The sequence below is a fragment of the Crocuta crocuta genome, unplaced genomic scaffold, assembly GCF_008692635.1.
Source record: "Crocuta crocuta isolate KB4526 unplaced genomic scaffold, BGI_CrCroc_1.0 scaffold73, whole genome shotgun sequence".
In the NCBI taxonomy this organism is placed as follows: domain Eukaryota; kingdom Metazoa; phylum Chordata; class Mammalia; order Carnivora; family Hyaenidae; genus Crocuta; species Crocuta crocuta.
The window spans coordinates 4,379,068-4,398,542 of NW_027529443.1; the positions used below are offsets into that span (position 1 = coordinate 4,379,068).

The 19,475-nt window shown below is 40.5% G+C and overlaps 1 protein-coding gene across 5 annotated transcripts in view; it reads right to left on the bottom strand.

Annotated features, from left to right (window-relative positions):
* The window catches only part of TNRC6A (trinucleotide repeat containing adaptor 6A), a 94,695-nt gene that overhangs the window by 57,865 nt on the left and 17,355 nt on the right, over positions 1-19,475 (bottom strand). For 4 of the 5 annotated variants that reach the window (XR_013334226.1, XM_077760471.1, XM_077760472.1 and 1 more), the window contains exons 2-3: positions 13,905-13,992; positions 5,207-5,228 (exon numbers count right to left, since the gene is read on the bottom strand). Coding sequence is in view for 4 of the 5 variants with exons in the window: in XM_077760471.1 (XP_077616597.1) it covers positions 5,207-5,228; positions 13,905-13,964 (82 nt within the window). In the remaining variant the exon portion in view is untranslated. Of the gene's footprint in view, positions 1-5,206; positions 5,229-13,904; positions 14,016-19,475 lie in introns of all 5 variants that reach the window. The other variant, XM_077760470.1, reaches the window with a different exon arrangement.

The window sequence follows — 19,475 nt, forward strand, 5'->3', positions numbered from 1 at the left end:
AGAAAAAGCAGTAGGAGAGCCCACTAGAGTTAGTCCTCAAATCCCGGCTCAGACACTCGACAGCTGCATAACCAATAGGCAAGTTACTTTTCTTGGTCTCAATTTCACTTCTAAGCAGTGACAATACTATCTACTCTCATAGGGCTGCTGAAGGGAGAAAACGCAGGCTTATATTGTGCACACATACTGATGAGCCCTACTCCCATATTAGTTTTTCAACATCCTACTTCACGAAGCCTCAGAGTTCCCAGCCTGCTGCCCTGGCCCCTCCCCTGAGTCCCACACATTTTCCCAAATTCGACAGCTTAACATTACTCTTAGCAAAGGAAGCTTTTAGGACACTGCTCCAGTATGTGTTCTGAATCATTGTTGACCATTCATTATTAGTGACTAAATATTTAGAATATTTCCCTTGGTTAAATGAAGTAAATATAAAGCACTGCCTGACACATAGCAGGTGCTCCAAGTTAGCTATCATGACGTCTCCAATATGACTTGACATGTGGTCAACTTAATAGGTCTTAACTATTTTGATCATTCCCCAGAGCAATGGAGTTAAGCAATGAAATGGTGTTTGGTTTAAAAAACAAAAAACAAAACAAAACCCTCTAAGGCTAGAACTAAGAATTAGAGAGAGAAAGAGAGAGGGAGGGAGGGGGAGGGAGAGAGAGAGACCTGAGCAAGAATAATGCCTTCCAAATGTAGCAAGGAATGTGTTTTAAATGCTGATCCAATTTTCATTAAGAGTTTTTTTTTTTAATTAATCTAGAAAGAGAACAGCAGCAATAAACTATATTTCCCTATGTGATCACCAGGGATCACAAAAAATCATTATCTACTATTTTTCTACTTTTTACTATTTTCCATTACTGCTTCCATCCCAGCCTCCCTTCATCTCCTTTTAGAGCTCTAAGGTTTGTTATTCTCTGCAATATAACTCGCTTATAAAATCACCTGAAGAAAGCAATGGTGAGTAAGAGAGAGAGAGAGAGAAAGAAGGAGGATGTCGAGGAGGAGGGAGGGAGGAGGGACAAGGAGGGAGGAGAGAGGAAGGAGGCGGAAAGAGCACTTATTCTTTTACAAGGAATACATAATCAGCATGTTTTCAAAACAAGCCAGTGTCAGAACTGAAAAGCTGCTTTTAAATGATTACTTTTCTGAATCAAGTTCCCAAGGGGATTCTGTCAACTCCTTCTCTGCCTTTATATTATGCAGGCCACAGGGCATTCTTAAAACTTATCCATCTATTCCCATATCTCACCCTAAATTTTTTAGCATTTTACTCCCTTGTGTTTGAAGGAGAAACTCATACATATCTTTATTTTAATTTTTTAAATGATTTATTTATTTCTGAGAGAGAGAGAGAGAAGAGAGAGAGAGAGAGAGAGAGCAGGGGAAGGTCAGAGAGAGAGGGAGATACAGAATCTGAAGCAGGCTCCAGGCTCTGAGCTGTCAGCACAGAGCCCGACGCAGGGCTTGAACCCACGAACTGTGAGATCACAACCTGCGCTGAAGTCAGACACTTTAGGGACTGAGACACCCAGGGACCCCATCTCATACATATTTTTAAAAGACATTTCAAATATTCAAACATTCAAATATTCATGCTCCTTACAGTTTTTTTTGAAAAAGTTGAAGTCACAAGAATAAAATTTTCAAGAATTTCATTATGTCTCGCATTACGTTGGCCCACATTTTTATCAGATGAGTTATGAATCCATTGCACCAAAAATAAACATCTGTCTTCATGTAAAAAAGCTGGTCAAGAATTTATGATACTTTACAAAAACCCAACTTCTATATAAACAGCCTTACCACAGGGTGGAAGCAACATTAGTGTTATTTAACCAGAAATGACAGTAGCCTTAGAAAGAACAGCTTACTAAAGTCAGGACTCTCTAGAGGGTGCTACAGCCTAACTGGTTACGTTCAGTGTGAACACTAAGATCCTGATTCTTGATAATCAAATCAAGGAGGTTCTAGAGCTATGCAATCTAATCAAATTAAAAATGCAGTTCCTCGGTCACAGCTTTCTGTCCCACAGCCCTGTCATATTTCTGTCAAGTACGTGACAGCCACAAGTAACTCAACCTGGGCCTGATACAGACTCTCATACAGAAAGACAAGAAATGCTGTTGGCAGTATATTCTGGACTATGTGAATGCTCCTGATTTTTAAAGGTTGGCAATCAAAATTTTAAAGGATAATAAAAACACTTTGGGGAGACCAGAGGAGATTGAGGAGACAGGACAACTAAATGCATTTCTGTATCTTGCACTGGATCTTAGAACAGAAAGAAATTAATGGAAGAAATAGTGAAATCTCAAAGTCTAGGGTTCCATTAATACCCATATCAGTTTCTAAGTTCTGGCAAAGGTGCCAAAGAAACACAAGATGTGAGTCACAGGAAAACTGGGTGGGGTGTATAGGAGAACTCTCTCTACTACCTTTTCAACTTTTCAATAAACCATCAATTATTCCGAAATCAGAAGTTTAATAAATAACAACAACTATGTGTGCCAAACCTGTCCCACCAGCCTCCAGTTTGTAACCCCTAACACCATCAACCCCAAATCACAAACACCACACAGATATTATACACAGCACAAATACACACAATATATTTTCATAAATGAGAATACTTGTGACCAATTATGAAGGGAGCTGCCATGAAAAGAAGGGTGAGATGAGTAAAACAGCTGGCAAAACAACCTAATGCACCTCGAAGGGACTTTCATATACTTAGCCTAACATTCTCAGAATTGTGCAAAGTCTAAAATCTAAAAGCTTCAAATATATTCATATTTTGGGTATAGGTGTAAAAGGATGGTTTACATCTGGAAAGGATATTAACAGTAGGTATTCAAAGATCATGCTGGAAAAACAAACACCCACAGGCCAGGCAAAAACCTAAGATGGACTAGAATCAAGTGCCCCAAACATAAGACACATCCTAACACCTTAAGAAATCAGGAAAGGAGGACACTGGAAGATGAGCTCTGCGAGGTTTGGAAACACTGAAAGGCCTCCTTGGCTGAGGAGTTGGATCAAAAAGAAACAGAAACAGGGATGAACATGAAAGAGAGAAGAATGCTCTGCAAAGTATAAAGGAGTGAAGGCAAAGAGGCTGGTTAGATCATGGGAAGCCAGATCAAAGAGGGCCTTGAAAGCCAAGCTAAGGAGTTTGGCCTTGAAGCAGGGCAAAGGGACAACATAACATCCTCACAGAGGGAAGTGGTGTGAGGAAAGCAGAGCTTGAAGAAGATGAATTTGGTCATGTTCCTACTACATTAATTTGGAAATGTTCACCCCCTATACCATGCCACACCCCTGTAACTTTCTCACATATCCAGGTTCAAAGCCACAACGTCACTTTCAAATCCCCCTTCTGATCTCACCAGCTGCAATCCTGCAAACTCTATACCTCCCACATCTCTCATCCATCTCCGGCCCCTGCTGCCAAGACCTCAGTTCCAATCGTCTTTACCCTCTCTACTCCTCCTCTTCCCTCCCTGGTACTGCTTCTACTGGTGACACTAGACACCACTGACAAAGAAATATTCCTAAAGCATAGCTTATGACCATGATCTTCGCTGGCTCTCCACTCTTCCTTTTTTAAGCCTCAAAGAATAGTTTATTTATTTTTATTTATTTTAATTCCGGTACCGTCTTAGCTTTGGGTGTATAATATAGTGATTCAACAATTCCACATGTTGCCCTGGCTGGCTCTCCATTCTCTAAGCAGCACCAAGCCCTACAATTGCCCCCTGCCTCCAGGCCTATATTCTGTCACTTCCCCCCAACACTCCCACACTGATTCTCTGAATATTCCCTCTTCTTGTCCACCTGCGTCCTCTGTCCAGAGCACCTTGCTCTTAGCTCCATCTTTCCGGCAACACTTCATGCACGTTGACTGACAACTTTTAAAAAAGAACAACAACAAAAAAACACCAAATCATGTCACTCTTCTGCTTAAACTCTTCTGTGGCTCCTGTCAATACAACACAAGTCCAGGCTCCCTGGTACACAGAGCACCTAAGGCCTTCATTGACTTAACCCCCGCCTATCCCTTCAAAAGAACCCTTCTACCCTCTACCTACTTATTGCTGGGCATTTAGTGCTAGGAATATCCAATGCCAATATCACCACATTATTTCTTGTCTCTGTATCTTAAATCATCTTGCTCCCCTTGTCCATTTCCTTCTTTCTTGGGTTTGGCTGTTTCATCTTTTAAGACCTGTCATCTCAAGGAGATTTTCCTTAACCCCTCTGTGTCAAAGAAGCTACTTATCACTTCCCTGCACTCCCGGGCAGCATCAACATTTCCACCTGAAGCAAATCACCTCATACTACAGTGTGTTTAGGTGTGTCCTTCTACTGCCACTTTCTCCAGTAAAATATAAGCTAATACTATTCTCATTCACTCTTACAAACTTGCCCCAAATAAACGTTACCTTAACGAATGCTGACCTCAAATAAAAACAGGAGGTACTGGCTGCGTATCTCAACCAAATGGAGAGGATATGCTTCTGATACAGCTAAAAGTAGAAATTCAGAATCTTCCAAACTACCAAGTTCAGCATCTGAGAGCCCTACACTCTTCCTTAGCAGGTAGTCAACTCCCAGGAGGGCAAAAAATTCCTGACTCAGGATCTGAGAGGAATTAGGATCCTGGCTCCTTACCACCCTGAAGGCTTTTGCTTGACATGTAGTACTGGGAGCTGTTCAGCCTAGCAAAATAACCACGGGGTTAGCAATCCACTGTTATTAGTAATTAAATATAGAGCGGGTATCACAGTCGGCCTCTAGGAAGAAGTTGGGGACAGCTGTACAGAGAGACCAAGGAATAAAGCAAGAGATGAGGTGAGTCTCAGAGGCAACCCCAGATAAGAAGACTTAAATGGAAAACTGAAGGGAAGGTAAGTGTGCTCAAAGACTCAAATCCAGGGAGTAGGTTAGGAAGTGGTGTTCAATCTAGTAGACAGTTGTAAGGTAGGTCTTGAGGCAGTGTATTTTAAAAGTGGCAATTTGCACCACGTTAACCATTAACCCCAAAGGAGGACTCCAAGGTGTTATCACTGAAGAAATCTGTCCCCACCCCCTGTTCTTTCATGCTCTTCGCTCTCCCATCCTGGGGGTGAATACAAATGCATATCAACAACCTCTATGAAAAAAAAAAGGATAAAAATAGCTTTAAATAACGTACCTTTGATTTTTTGTTCAGTGGCCTAAAATAAAAACAAACAAACAAAAACAATGTAAATATGAAACTGAAAGAAATGGATTGTTATGATAAAATGTTCATATATTACTATTATATAAGACATATACACTTTTATTAAATAAGGAATTTGTCATTCAGATGAACTGCATAGGAAAAGATATGCAAAGAAAGCATGCTTTTCCCACAGATGTGCCCCATTGTCTCTGATACAATGTTTAGTAATAAAAATTTTTGAAATGTTTCTTTTAGATACAGAGAAGACATCATTGTATGATAGTAAATAATTATGAAAAAAGAGACTGCACTGTTCTCATTTAGTTTTTAAATGATTTTTATGTAACTGTCACCTTTAACATTTCATGGATCTAAGGAGTTTTGCATATGTTTAAATGGCTTCAAAAATTCTTCTTTCAAATGATAAAAGATGAATTAAGTTTTCTGGAAGAAAAGCTGAGGTTAGGCTGCTATTTCAGTTAAACATGGCTAACTTTAAAATATTTTTGAGTGGGGTAAAAGTTTTCAAACACATCTGTTGCTTCTGACACATCTGCTGAGTCATTAAGATCACTGTGCTCAGAAGCCGACCTGCCACAAAGCCTGCCTTCCCGCGCCCTGCCCCGTCGCACACCCCGAGGTCTCTCCTAACGCGGAGTGGGGCGTGGGGGCAGCAGGGCTGCCTCAAGGTGCCTCATGCAAACCACAGAGGCCCCCAAAAGAAAGCACTGATTCCAGACAGAGGCCACAGCCAAAAATCAACTTTTTTATGAAGACCAATTGCATGGGAGTCCTAAAAATAAAAGATAGAAGGATGGACAGGGAGGTGAGGAAAGACAGAATTAGTAGTGGAATAACCAGGAATTCTTCCAAAATAAAGATAAGGCTTTTCCTTAAGGGCCATGGGGCATGATAATTTTGTTTAGTCATATGAAATTATTGTCATTAAAAATATAATTTTTTGAATCAGATCAATATAGAACTAGGTGGTAAAGGACTATATGGCAATTACCCTACTCTTGAAGCCACACGGAACAATCTTTCCTTGGAAAGGATGAGTCAGTGTGGGCAGTGAGCTACTTTATCAAATTTTAGAGCACTGATGCTATGGCAAATAATGGAGGCCCATCTTTTACTTTATATGGATCAAAAATTAAAAAAAAAAAAAAAAAAACTGATGGAAGGACAATGGCAAAAGACCAGTCAACTAGCTTGAACACTTTATTTCTGGAGACAGTGTTTTAAAATTTGATGGTAGAAAAACAGTCTTATTAGAGAGAACTTGGTATACGCATACTTTATGAGAAGTACCATGTCAAACAATAAGATACCTAACTTTCTGAATCCAAAACATTACAGCACAAAAATTATTTCACATGCTGAACATCTTTTTTAAAAAAAAGCTCTCCTGGTCTCTTCCACAGTTTACTTTCAAAGGAAACTAAGCACAGAAGCCACGACCACATTACTAAATCCCAAGACAGCGCTGCTCTTGTAGGCCTGAACATACAGGATGTGCACTCTCCAACTCCTCTGGAGAAACAACTCCATGCTGCTTCAGAACACCAGGCAACCTCACTCAGTGTTCTGTCATCTACAAGAAGGCACCAAGAAGACATCCAGAGGTGTCTGCCCATCAGAACACTGACTAACACAGTAAAGGGATGGGAGTCACAGAACCCAAGAGCTCCTAACAGATTAGGAGGAAACAGAACTGATAAAATGCCACACTTCTTTAAAGTAAGTTTTTGTGGCCTGGTCCAGACACCTAGCATATTACTCAGACTATTAAAAAGAGTATTTTCCAAATAGGATCAGTAATTTTAAGAAGTGTCTGCACTGTTCAAAATTTCAGGAGTCTGTAGCCACATGTGGACAGTGTGAAATTAAATACCAGACCCCTGAAATTAAAGCTAGTCCAAACTGATGTGTAAAATACTAGGCTTCTATTTTTTAGTACTTAAAAAGGTAAAATGTCTCATTAATAATATTCAATACTGATAACATGTTAAAACAGTAATATTTTGGATATATTTGGTTACATAAAATGCATTAAAATTAACTTCAACATTTTTTTTTTTTACTTTTACATGACCTTGTCATTGAAACCCTCTGGGCCTCAGTTTCCTAATTCCCGAAATGGGGCGGGGGTGGGGGACACTGCACTGCCTACTTTTCAGGGCTATTATGAGGGTCAAGTACAATATAAAAGATTTTTTCTTTAAAACACTATTCAAATGTGAGGTATCACTGTAGGACAGAAGTAAAGGCTTCTGTCAAATCTAGAAGCAAAATTATTTCCATATTGAATATTTTTTTCTTAAAAAAAAAAAAAACAAAAAACAGGGGCACCTGGCTGGCTCAGTCCACAGAGCACAGGATTCTTGATCTTGGGGCTGTGGTTTGAGCTCCATGGCACTGAGCTTACTTTAAAAAACAAACCTGAGCTGTGATTCCCGCAAGCAAGTACCACAAGTGCCTCACTGTATAAAGAAAGGGATCAGACAAGTGGCAGACACAGCACATGCCAGGCTCCGTTTCTGCCACGCTCTGCACCACTGGTCCCAACCCCTGGATCCCTAAGCACACTTGAACAGCTAAGAGCTCAGTGTCTGAAGCCAGACTCTGAATTCTGGCTCCACCACTAATACTCTGTGACCTGGATCAAAATTAGTTAACTTCCATAAAGCTTAGTTTCCTCATCTATGAGGGCAGGAACAAGACCACCCAGCCAGAGCTGTTGTGAGACTGAAAGGATCTAACTCATGAAGAGCTCAGGGGGGAAGAAGAGTTTAGGATAGTGCCTGACAGGCAGGAAGCTTTCAATAGGTATTAGCTGCCGCTGCTGCCCGCTGCTGCTGCCTGTCACCAGCCATGCCTGCCTGTGGCAGTGGCTCAATCCTTTCATGCTGGGAAAAGGCCCAACTCAAACACTCCAGGTTCCCAAGTCCCTGGGTTGTGTGTGTGTGTGTGTGTGTTTTCTTTCTCTTAATCATCTACAGTACCTAATACAGTGCCAGGTATTAGAAACTAACATTAGCGGGGCACCTGGCTGGCTCAGTCATTGGAGCGTGCAACTCTTGGTCTTGGGGTTATGAGTTTGAGCCCCACATTGGATGTAGGGATTGCTTAAAAATAAAATCTTTAGGGGCACTTGGGTGGCTCAGATAGTTAAGCGTCCAACTTCAGCTCAGGTTATGATCTCATAATTCGTGAGTTTGAGCCGAGTATCGGGCTCTGAGCTGACGATGTGGAGCCTGCTTGGGAGTCTCTCTTCCTCTCTCTGCCCCTCCCCTGCGCGCGTGTGCTCTCTCTCTCTCTCTCTCTTTCCCCCCTCCCTCCCTCCCTCTCTCTCAAAAATAAACATTAAAATTAAATAAAATCTTAAAACAAAGAAAAAAATTAGGAGTAAAGAATTAAAGGTTAAATTCACCTATTTCAAATGAGATAATCAGGGGTCAGAAAACTTTTTCAGGATTTCTTAGCCAGCAGCACTCAGTCTAGCCCTCAAGGCTGGATGCATACAAAGTGCTTTGAAAAAAAGTGAATTTAAAAAAAAAAAAAAAAAAGGACTGGAGACCAGCAAGGTGAAATGGGCAGGGCTGGAGGCTGGAAGAGAACACCCGACTGCCCTGCCCTGGACTACGGCAGGGCTCCAGGCCTGCTTACGTTACCGCCCAGGCTGCTAAGAAAATGTTACCTACACCACTGAACATGACCCCTAGTCTTCAGAACAAAAAGGTCTTCGGGAGACATGACAATTAATACTAAATTCTCCAAAAAGGGGAAAGAAAATTGGAAGTTTTCTATAATGTTAAGTCTCACTTAAATTCAACCTAAGTACATTTAAATCCACAAAGCTTAGAAAAATCCCCACAGCTCTTAACACAGTAACAAAAATACTCAACAGTCTGTGTTCAACAGGCTTTAAAACAGCCTCAACGTTAAAAGATCCCAATTTGTACTACTGCTTCCCTCTGGCCCCTCAATCTTTAAATGCTTTCTAGGAACTACAATTATATGCTTAAAGGTTATACCAAATGATCCCTCTATAATTAACCTAATTTCTCAACCTCCTTTTTCCCTCCTCACTACATTTCTCTCAAGATTCCTTCTAGAAATTTCTTCTAAAAACAAAACCTGGAGATAAATCCATGGTAACGACCTATTGCTACCACTGTTGCGCCCCCTCCCCCCTCCTTTTAAATAACCCAAGTAACTCCATTTTGGGCCTGCCTACTGCCCCCTTTTTAAGTACAGAAACCACATTCCCATGCTATGTCAAACTATTTCCCAAGCCTTAGAATTAGAAGATAAGTAAACAGCCATGATTCTTAAGATATGAAATAGAAAGCTTTTCAAAAAACAAAATTACAAATAAAGACATCCAGACATTGATCTTTATTGTGAGAGATGTACTGAGGCTGAAATATAATAAAAAGATGTAATCTTTGTGTAAAATTTCTTTAAAGAGGAAGTTAAATACTCAAATTTATATTTAAGAGAACAAAATTTTTAGAACTACCATAGTAAAAATATTACAGTGAGCCTTCTTTGTGTCTAATCATTTATATAATGAGTTATGTCACTTTTTTAAAATTTAAAATAGAAAATAACCAGGGCACCTGAGTGGCTCAATCGGCTAAGCATCCAACTCTTGGTTTCAGCTCAGGACACCATCTCACAGTTCATGGGTTTAAGCCTTACATCAGGCTCTGCACATGGGATTCTGTTTTCCCTCCCTTTCTCTCTCTGCCCCTCCCCTGCTTACTCTCTATTTCTGTCAAAAATAAATAAATAAACTTAAAAATAATATAGGGGCACCTCAGTGGTTCAGTCGGTTAGGCATCTGACTTTGGCTCAGGTCATGATCTCATAGTTTGCGGGTTCAAGCCCTGTGTCAGGCTCTGTACTGACTGACTGCTCAGAGCCTGGAGCCTGCTTTAGATTCTGTGTCTTCCTCTTTTACTCTGCCCCTCCTCCACTCACACTCTCTCTCAAAAATGAATAAACATTAAAAAAATTTTTTTTGATTAAATAAAATTTTTTTAAAAATTTACAATAGTAAATAACCTGTGATCAGAATTCCTTAAAAATACTATAGTGACTATTAGGGACTATTTCTGTATGCATGGCATACAGACCTGTTAAATGCCTTACAGAGATTATCCTGATATATTATTTGCAGCTTTCAAGTTCACCTTTAGGTTGTAAGAAAAAAAAAAGAAAGAAAGAAAGAAAAAAGCAAGAGGTATGAAGGATAGGGACACCTGGCTGGCTCAGCCGGAAGAGTCTGGATCTCAGGACTGGGAATTCAAGCCCCATGAAAGATTACTTGACAATAAAATCTTTAAAAAATAAAAGGAGAGGAGCACATGGGTGACTCGGTTGGGTGTCCGATTCTTCACTTAGCTCAAATCATGATCCCAGGGTCAGGGAGGTGGAGCCCTACTCCACTAAGTGTGGAGCCTGCTTGGGAGTCTCATTCTCTCTCTCTCTCTCTCTGTCCCTCTCCCCTGCTGGCTCTCTCTTTCTCTCTGAAAAATAAAGTTCTTAAAAAATAAAAATAAAATAAAATAAAAAAGATAAAGGATAACACCATCACACCAACTTTTGGAAAATGGCCAGCTGAGGGATTAAGCAGCTTCCCATTCTGTTCCTAGTTCTGTTATCCTGACAAAACCATAGCTGGCCACCTAACTCACTGTAATACTTGGGCTCCTTCTATCTATAGTGAACGGATCAGAACAGATAGTACCTAAAGACTTTTTCAGAAATAAAAATATATAGGGTTTTTCTTTTTAACATTTGCAGAGATTACATAAAACAGCCAGATGGTTTTTACTGTAGTGAGTTTATGCTCCAACATTTATATAAATGAGCCTGCCTACCTGGCTTACGTAGATGTCTGCCACCTACCTGCATACACCTGCTGGCTCCTTCTACAGACAAAAAAACAAGCTTGAGGAAACTTGTCTTAAAACTCTTGTGACTCACAATCTTTCACATGGACTGTAAGTGTGCCAACCTGGGATTCTTCTTTGTTTTGTTTTTTAATAGATATTTGGTAACAGCCTATAGAAATACCAGCTGTCCTCACTTCTCCAATGTATGTCGTTTGAATTCAGTTATAGGCTGATTATCTGGAATTTGAAGAACAGTCTTATTTACAGTGGCAGCCTACCCTACTACACTTAACATTTATTAGAGGTATTAAACGTTCATATCGTGTTCAGTGGTTAGATATTACTGTGACTACAGGACACACTGGGTACCCTACCAATGCTACTGCCATTATCACTAAGCCTCTGCGACGATTCCAGCAGGACATAGTCGGGGTGAGAGACTGGAATGGGGTGAGGCAGGGATGGAAGGGAAAAGAATATGAAAAGCTGTCATTTCAGATCTGATGAGCAGCCAAATGGCACAAAAGTCATCACTCATGTGTTAAAGACACTGACTTGGTGATTTAGAGATTTAGTTATAATAGAAGATAAAGATGAATTTTAGCAATTAGAGCCATTATTTGTATTTGTCACAACTTAAATTGTTTTTACTTAACATTACACATTTTAAAAGCGTAACTTTTTAAAAAATCATTCCAGTGGTCCACCCCCTCCCCGTCTCAAAATTTCGTGTGTGAACAGGGTAAATTCTAAATAAACCTGCTTCATTATACCTTAGGCTCCAGCCATTTCACAGACATACTGACTTACCAGCTAAATTCTGAATTCCTTAGATGCAGGGATCAACAGGGTCTAATGCAACATTAGATGCATGCCAAACTACCAATCCTACCTAGCATACACCTAAGCATCTTCTTCAACAAGTCTCTGAAGTTTCTTAGAAGCTCTCTTCATTAAGGAAATGGCCCTCACACCATGGAACAAGAGTCTCATTAGGCGTCTCCCACCCTCAGACTTACAGACTTCTCAACTTACAGGCTTACTGACTTTTCCACAATAAACCCTGAGTTAAAGACTGACCACACTGGAAAGACCAACGCATATCAACAGGCCTCTGACAGAGAGGCCTGAGACATCATCAGTGCCAAAACTCTATTACAAACCTGTTTCAAACTCTGTGACCCTGCTGGATGCATCCCTCCCAGTCATTTCTGAAAGCAACCAAAAGGCCCCGATGCCTAGGAGCGCCTATCACCTCTTCACTCTCAGTCCTCCAGTGGTCTGTATTCTACCAACCCCCGCTTCCAGCACTCATTGGTCACGCTGTAAGCTCAGCACTCCAGAATGAAACTCTCATTCCCCTTTTCTTTCTATTTCTCTAAACTGATTAAGTGCTCCCACGATGCACTCTGTCACTCAGTCTGGAACCTAAGTGTCAACCGAAGTTACTCTTCCTGCATATCCCCTTCAGTCCCTCCTAGCAACCTAGCCTCTAATTTCCACCTCTTCCAACCCAAGTCCAAGTCCACTAAGGTAAACATTCTCAAACACATCAATAACTCTACTAAAATGCCTTCACTGTTTTCCCCAACACCTAGCGGCCAAAACCTAGAGAAGAGTCGGCAGCTACTACCACCCTCTGCAGGCTCATCCTTGGACATTTCTGCCCTTCATGTCCCACCCCAGACAATCAAAACCTATACTTCTGTAAGGTTGTAGATGCTTACCTCGCAGTCTACTCTGCTTGGAAGTCCTTTCTATTCCACTCCTTGCTCACCGGGCTAATTTCTACTCTAAGAAAATGTCCCCATTCATCGGCCCTATTCCAGGCTGAGTGAAGCAGCACTCTGCGTCAACAGCTCCCTACCTACCACAGGTGTGTGTGTTGCTTTTCCCTATTAAATAACGCAGATAAGTGTGGAGCTGTAACACAGTGCCTGGCCCAAAAGAGCTACAGGTAAAAATTAAAGTCATAGTTCTCATTAGAATGCAGAGGTGGAACAGTAATTTCACTGGGTCTTTTGGAACTTGTTTAAGGTAAACTTGAGAGAGCAGGAGAGGAGTGCCCAGCTGTCATCAGGATTCAGTATTAATTTGTAAAAATCCTTATAATTATGAACAAAATCTTTCAGCTTTCTGCAATTTGTATTGCTTTGGTTCAGTTTCTGACAATATATGGCTAGAGACTGTCTACAGTAAAATATGTCTTAGGCTCATTTTAGAGTATCTTAATGTCAATAACAAATTATTGAAATCAGCCCAGGTACTAAATAAAAAGTGAAAAGGCAACTGACACTTTATTTCCAATTGTGTGCACTATGTGTATTACATTATCTTGTTTAATTAAATTCTCATTTTACAAAACACAAGGAAACTAAGGCCCAGGGAGCCTAATAACGTTTAAGGACACACCGTTGAGTACACTGTGTGGGAGAGCCAGATTTCAGTGCAGCCCTCTATGCAGCTACAAATTCCATGCTCTTCTCACGTATAGAAAGGTGTATATATATATTATGAAAACCTAGGAACAGTTAACTGAAAGACAAAGACCTGTATAAAACACTTACCTTTGAAAAACTGTCGGCAAGGTTAAAAAACCATGCATTAAATTGTACACACTTGACAAGTTACTACATACGCATATTCAAAACATTGAATATTAAAATGAATCTCGACTGAAGTTAAAACATTCAAATGCTTTAAAAAAATCCAATAAGAGTAACTTTCTTTTTAAATCTGTTTAGACCACTTAATATAGATAGTTTATACATATATACTACCTTCTTTTGAGCAGCTTCCTTCTTTTTCTTGTCGTCTTTTTTCTTTTTCTTTTCTTCCATCAACTGTTCTTCGTCTTGCACTAAATCCCTGAACCACACAGTTGCAATTAACTTTCCCAAAAAGTATTAAGAAATAAAAATAAGGTTGCATACAGATTCATTTTCACTCTTATTAGAAATAAAGATATGGCAAATTATTCTTTTACATTCACTGAAATAAAACACAACTTGCAAGCTACTCTAACTCCACAACCCCTATTTAGTACTCTTCCTTAAGGAAGTCAGGTACCAGAGGTTTTATCTTCATGTCATGTCAAGGAAGACAACCTAAAATTAGCAAATTTTACTCTGGGAAACAAGCTACTCCTTCCAATTCTAGAATGTAAACATCGTGTGAGCCAGAGTTACCTTGCTCCCAGCCCCAATTATCAGTCAGTAGCTAACAGCAATGCCTGGGACCTCCCCACAACCCTCTCTGCCCAGGTAACTGGGGTGTCTTTGGCTTTCCTTGCTCTAAAAAGCTGGATTAACTATTTTTTTAAACACAAATTATTCATAAAAAGATCATGTATTTCAAGCCTATAAACATTCCAAACTATTCTATCAATACCTGGGAATCAATATTTAGGTTTGTTTCAATTATTAAAATCACAAATGCTCAAAGTTGTCTGGGGTGCCTGGGTGGCTCAGTCGGTTAAGCGTCCAACTTTTGGCTCAGGTCATGATCTCACAGTTCATGAGTTTGAGCCCGGAACTGGGCTGGGCTCTGTGCTGACAGCTCAGAGCCTGGATCCTGCTTCAAATATTGTGTCTCCCTCCCTCTCAGCCTCTCCCCCGCTCATGCTCTGTCTCGCTCTCAAAAATGAATAAACATTTAAGAAAAAAATTAAAAAACAAAAACACAAAGAAAAACTCGAAGTTGTCAAAAGAACCCCTAGTTCAGGATTTCAAAATGACAGACTGGGGAAATGCGTCTGTCTCTTCCTTTCCACTCCACCTTACTGAAATGATAGGAAGAAAGGGTAATAAATCTATCTGGAGCTGATGCATAAACAAGAGCAGAGAAAGCTACACCCAGGAATGGACACAAGAAACGTGGAGAATGGATGAACGTGTCACTGGAGCTCTAGAGAGGCTGAACGGAGCCAGGAGAGAAATCAGACACTGCCTGAGGGACAGGAAGGCCACAGGGGTCCCACTCCTCCCATCCACCTTCCATCCCCGTGACTACATGGCCACAGGGAGCAGCAAACTCTCTAAAGAAACAAAACCTTGGCAGGAGGCAGGTAGGGCTCCTGCAAGGGGTTTGGTACCCCAGATCAAAGTCTTCTTTATTGGGAACTATACCCACTCTCCATCACACCAGTAAACCCTGGCAATCAACACCCTCCTCAGATACAGACTCAGTATGAGCCCTTCTGTTCAAGGTAGGAGCCTCTGGGTAATGAGGAAAACTGGAGAAAAAGTTAGAGGACACTCACTCTAGTTAACCCACATTAATCCCCCTACATTCTAGAACCTAAACCTTCATCCATAACATCAACAGGCAACCAAAAATCAGATACCTGAAGAAAATCACACAAAGAGAAAGTACCTAACTGCTCCAAGGAAGCTTCCCAGAGGAGACGTCTAAATATCAGGCAGGCAAAGCAAAATTCGAGCAACACGAACTAGACACGGGGACCTGCAAATAACTGATCAAGGCTGAAACGCATATGGCAGTGGGGATGCAGAAGATAAAATGAGAAAGAGAAGCAAATACCTAAGGAAGTGCAAGGAGCTGCAGGTGTAGTGCAGTGAGATCACACCAAACTTAAGTTGGCTTTGCTGATGGAAGAAACTGAGAGGAGCGCACGTAGACCGTGAAAACAAAATGAGTGACATTATGTATGACAGATGGTAATTTAGTGAAGTTGAGTACAGAACCGATAAAATCAGTTAGAAGCCGGAAGAAGAGTGTAATGGTTGCTATAATCCGACGTCATTTTGTTCCAAGTAGAACTGTCGTGTGGCTAATGGAGAAGCATAATAGGGTCACGCCAACTACAGCCATGACTCACTCTTCCGTGTCTGGGAGGCACAGAGAGTGCGCAAGCTCACTCACTCTGTAATCCTGGGGAAGTCGGGCATCGAGATAGCCACAGCACAGGAGAAAGTAAAATCAAATTAAGTTACATCACTGTCATGTTATCCATTAAGAGCAGATTATTAGCTCTAACTACTGAACCTTCTTCAGCCTCAGTGTCTTCATTAAAATCAGAGATTAGTTTCTGCAGATGTCTACTTCATAACGTTTTAGTAAGGATTAAATGAGGAGTGCTAATTAACACCTCTAGTAAGCACTCAAATGCCTAGTTAGGAGCTCCTCTCACCAATTCTCAGCAGCACTCACAACTGTATTTACTTCTGTCAAGAGTCTATGGGCACTTCTTGTGCAGAAACATCAGGAATCTCCAGCATTTGTTCTTCGTGTCCTCCTGTGAATATCAGAGCAGGTCCTTTCCAATCTTGTCCTCGGTCAGTATTCTTCTACTCTATGGCATGCTCCCTTTACTATTTATCTGCAATTTTTTCTCTCTTCTCAAATTTCATTTTGAAGGATTTGATGAGTTTACAAGTGTTTTCTAGCCCCAAATGGTGGCTTTAGTAGTTATAAGATGTAGCATGCTAGCTCTTGGGAGATACTACAGTATGAGCTGCTACTCTAAGCACAGGAGAAGTTCTGTTCTGCACCAGCACCATAGCCACCTGACCACACCTGACCCACACCTCCTCCTTCAGAAAGCCAAGCGGAAAAATATATAAATATACTACCTGCACCCAAACACTTTGGCTTTCAGGATTTAAATGCTAGTAGAGATTCATTTAAGACATCTAACTATCAGTTACATATCTATCAAAAGGAGGAAGGGCTGATGGAACTGATTGGTCCAAGTGGTCCATCGTACTTGACACGTGCTCCAAAAGAAAACACCAGACAGTAATCCTTCATTCCTTGAAGGCTAGGAGCAGGATACCCCAAATCTCCAAGCTCTGGATCTAAGAATGAGAACAAACCTCAGAGTGATTAAAGTGTCCGTGACTATGCTGGGTACTTTATATGTATTTTATCGTTTAGTTATCACTTTTTAAAAAATGATAAAGATGTTACCCTTTCATAGATGAAGAGACTGAAGCTCAGAAAAGGGAAATGAATTGTTCAAGGCCATACAGTTAGTGCACGGTAGAGTCATATCAAGGATCTCAAAGTCCTGGTCTTTCCTCTCCAGCAAGAAATCTCCCAAAGTAAAGTGCTAGAGCCTTTCAAGAGCCAGAGAAAAGCAATCCTTTTGCTTTATACAAGTTCCGTGCTAAATCTTCTTACTTACAGATCTTTTCCCCAGACTGTGTGCCTCCACAGTCCTTTCTCATTTCCTTCCCAGTTTTACAGGAACACTTCCATGGCTGTGTGACCAGGAGTAAGAATAGCAAAACAAACAAACAAAAAAAACAAAGACAAAGACAAAGACTGCACAGCCACTGGTATGAACAAGAGGGACCAGGCACTGGTGATCTTTAAGAGAGTGATGGAGGTATTTGTTTTGCGAATGTTTGTGGGAGGGCGATGTGGGAGATACAACTAGATAATAACTAGTGAATGGCTGTAAGGTCTCACATCTGGGGAGTTCAATAGCTGAGAGAGAGAGAGAGAGAGAGAGGGAGGGAGGGAGGGGAAGGTAGCTAGAATGCTCCCCCAAATTAGCAAAAATGTCTGTCCCTTAGAAAAAACTCATGATGGAAAATGCCAGGTGCATGACAGAGTATGCAGTACACTTTCATTTGTGTAAAAAGCAAGTGAGAGGACATGCACTCTCATTTTCCTGTACATGTATGAAATGACTCTGAAAGAACATCTAGAAACAAGGAGTGGCTATGGGGGGAGGAGAGGGAGGACCTGGGCCAATTGGAGATAGAAGGAAAGATCTCAGTGTACAACCCTTTTCATAGTATTTTAATTTCTGAGCCATGTGTGAATGATAAACATTAAAAAAATTAAATATTAAAAATTTTCTCAAGCATTAAGTGAGTACAGTTTGATTTTCAAAAAGTAAAAGGCTGTTTTATGTTTTTGGTTTGCTGGAAAGATTTGGTCATGTGTGTGTGCTAGATTTTGTTAGGTTTCTTTCCTGTATCTATCGAAACAGTTATATGATTTTTGTCTTTTTTATTTTTTTCAAATTTTTATTTAAATCCTACTTAGTTAACATATAGCATAATATTGGTTTCAGGAGCAGAATTTAGTGATTTTTGTCCTTTTTCTTTTTAATTCTTTTTTAATGCTTATTTTTATTTTTGAGAGAGAGAGAGACAGAGTGCGAGCTGAGGAGGGGCAGACAGAGAGGGAAACACAGAATCCAAAGCAGGCTCCAGGCTTTGAGCTATCAGCACAGAGCTGGACACAGGGCTCGAACTCACGAACAGTGAGATCATGACCTGAGCCAAAGTTGGATGCTTAACCAATTGAACCACCCAGGCGCCCTGATTTTTGTCTTTTGATGGCAGATACAATTAATTGTATTGGTTAGTTTTCTAGTAGTGAACCAAGCCTGCATTTGCTAGTATAAAACTTCAGCTCAGGTCATGATCCCGCAGTTCTTGAGTTCGAGCCCCTCATCGGACTCTGTGCTGACAGCTCAGAGCCTGCAGCCTGTTTTGGATTCTGTGTCTCCCTCTCTCTCTCTGCCCCTACCCATGCTTGTACGCTGTCTGTCGGTCTCTCTCTCAAAAATAAACCAAAAAAAAAAAAAAGAGAGAGAGAGAGAGAGAGAAAACTATAATGTGATAATGTGTGTGTGTGTGTGTGTGTGTGTGTGTGTATTTTACTAATTGTACTGGCAAAAATGTTCAAGAATAATAATATCCAGTGCTGGCAGAGTGAGAGTTAAGAAATTCTCTCTTCTATTGCTGGTGGAAAACTACAATAATCTTTTGGAAAGTCCTGTGGTAAGTTTTTTAACAACTGAAGTTATACCCATTCTAGGCAGCCACCCATTCAGCAGAACCTATCTGATGGTAATAAACCCACAGTACACAAGGTCATATGCACATCAAAGTTCACTGAAAGGTTCACAAGGGAAACTGAATGTCTATAAACAAAGAAATGGCATAGCATAGCATGTTGTATGGAAAAGGAGTTGATCAGTTTACTGACTTGAAGGAATGTTCCTTTTTTATTTTATTTTTTAAGATTTTGTTATTTTAAGTAATCCCTACACCCACTGTGGGGCTCAAATCCAGAATCCCAAGATCAAGAGTCTCATGCTCCACCAACCGAGCAAGCCAGCTGCCCTAGGATGTTACTTCATATATATAAAGCAAGCTGCAGAAATGTAAACGTTATCCCATACTTTTTTAAGCCATTTATACATGCTTTAACAATTTTATAAGAATTCAGAGAAAGACATGAGGAAATACCCTCCTGAACTAGGAACATCAGAGTAACCTCACAACTGGATCAAGTATTTAAGGAAATTATTAAGTTTTTTAAAAAGTGTATTTCAGGGATGCCTGGGTGGCTCAGTCGGTTTAAGC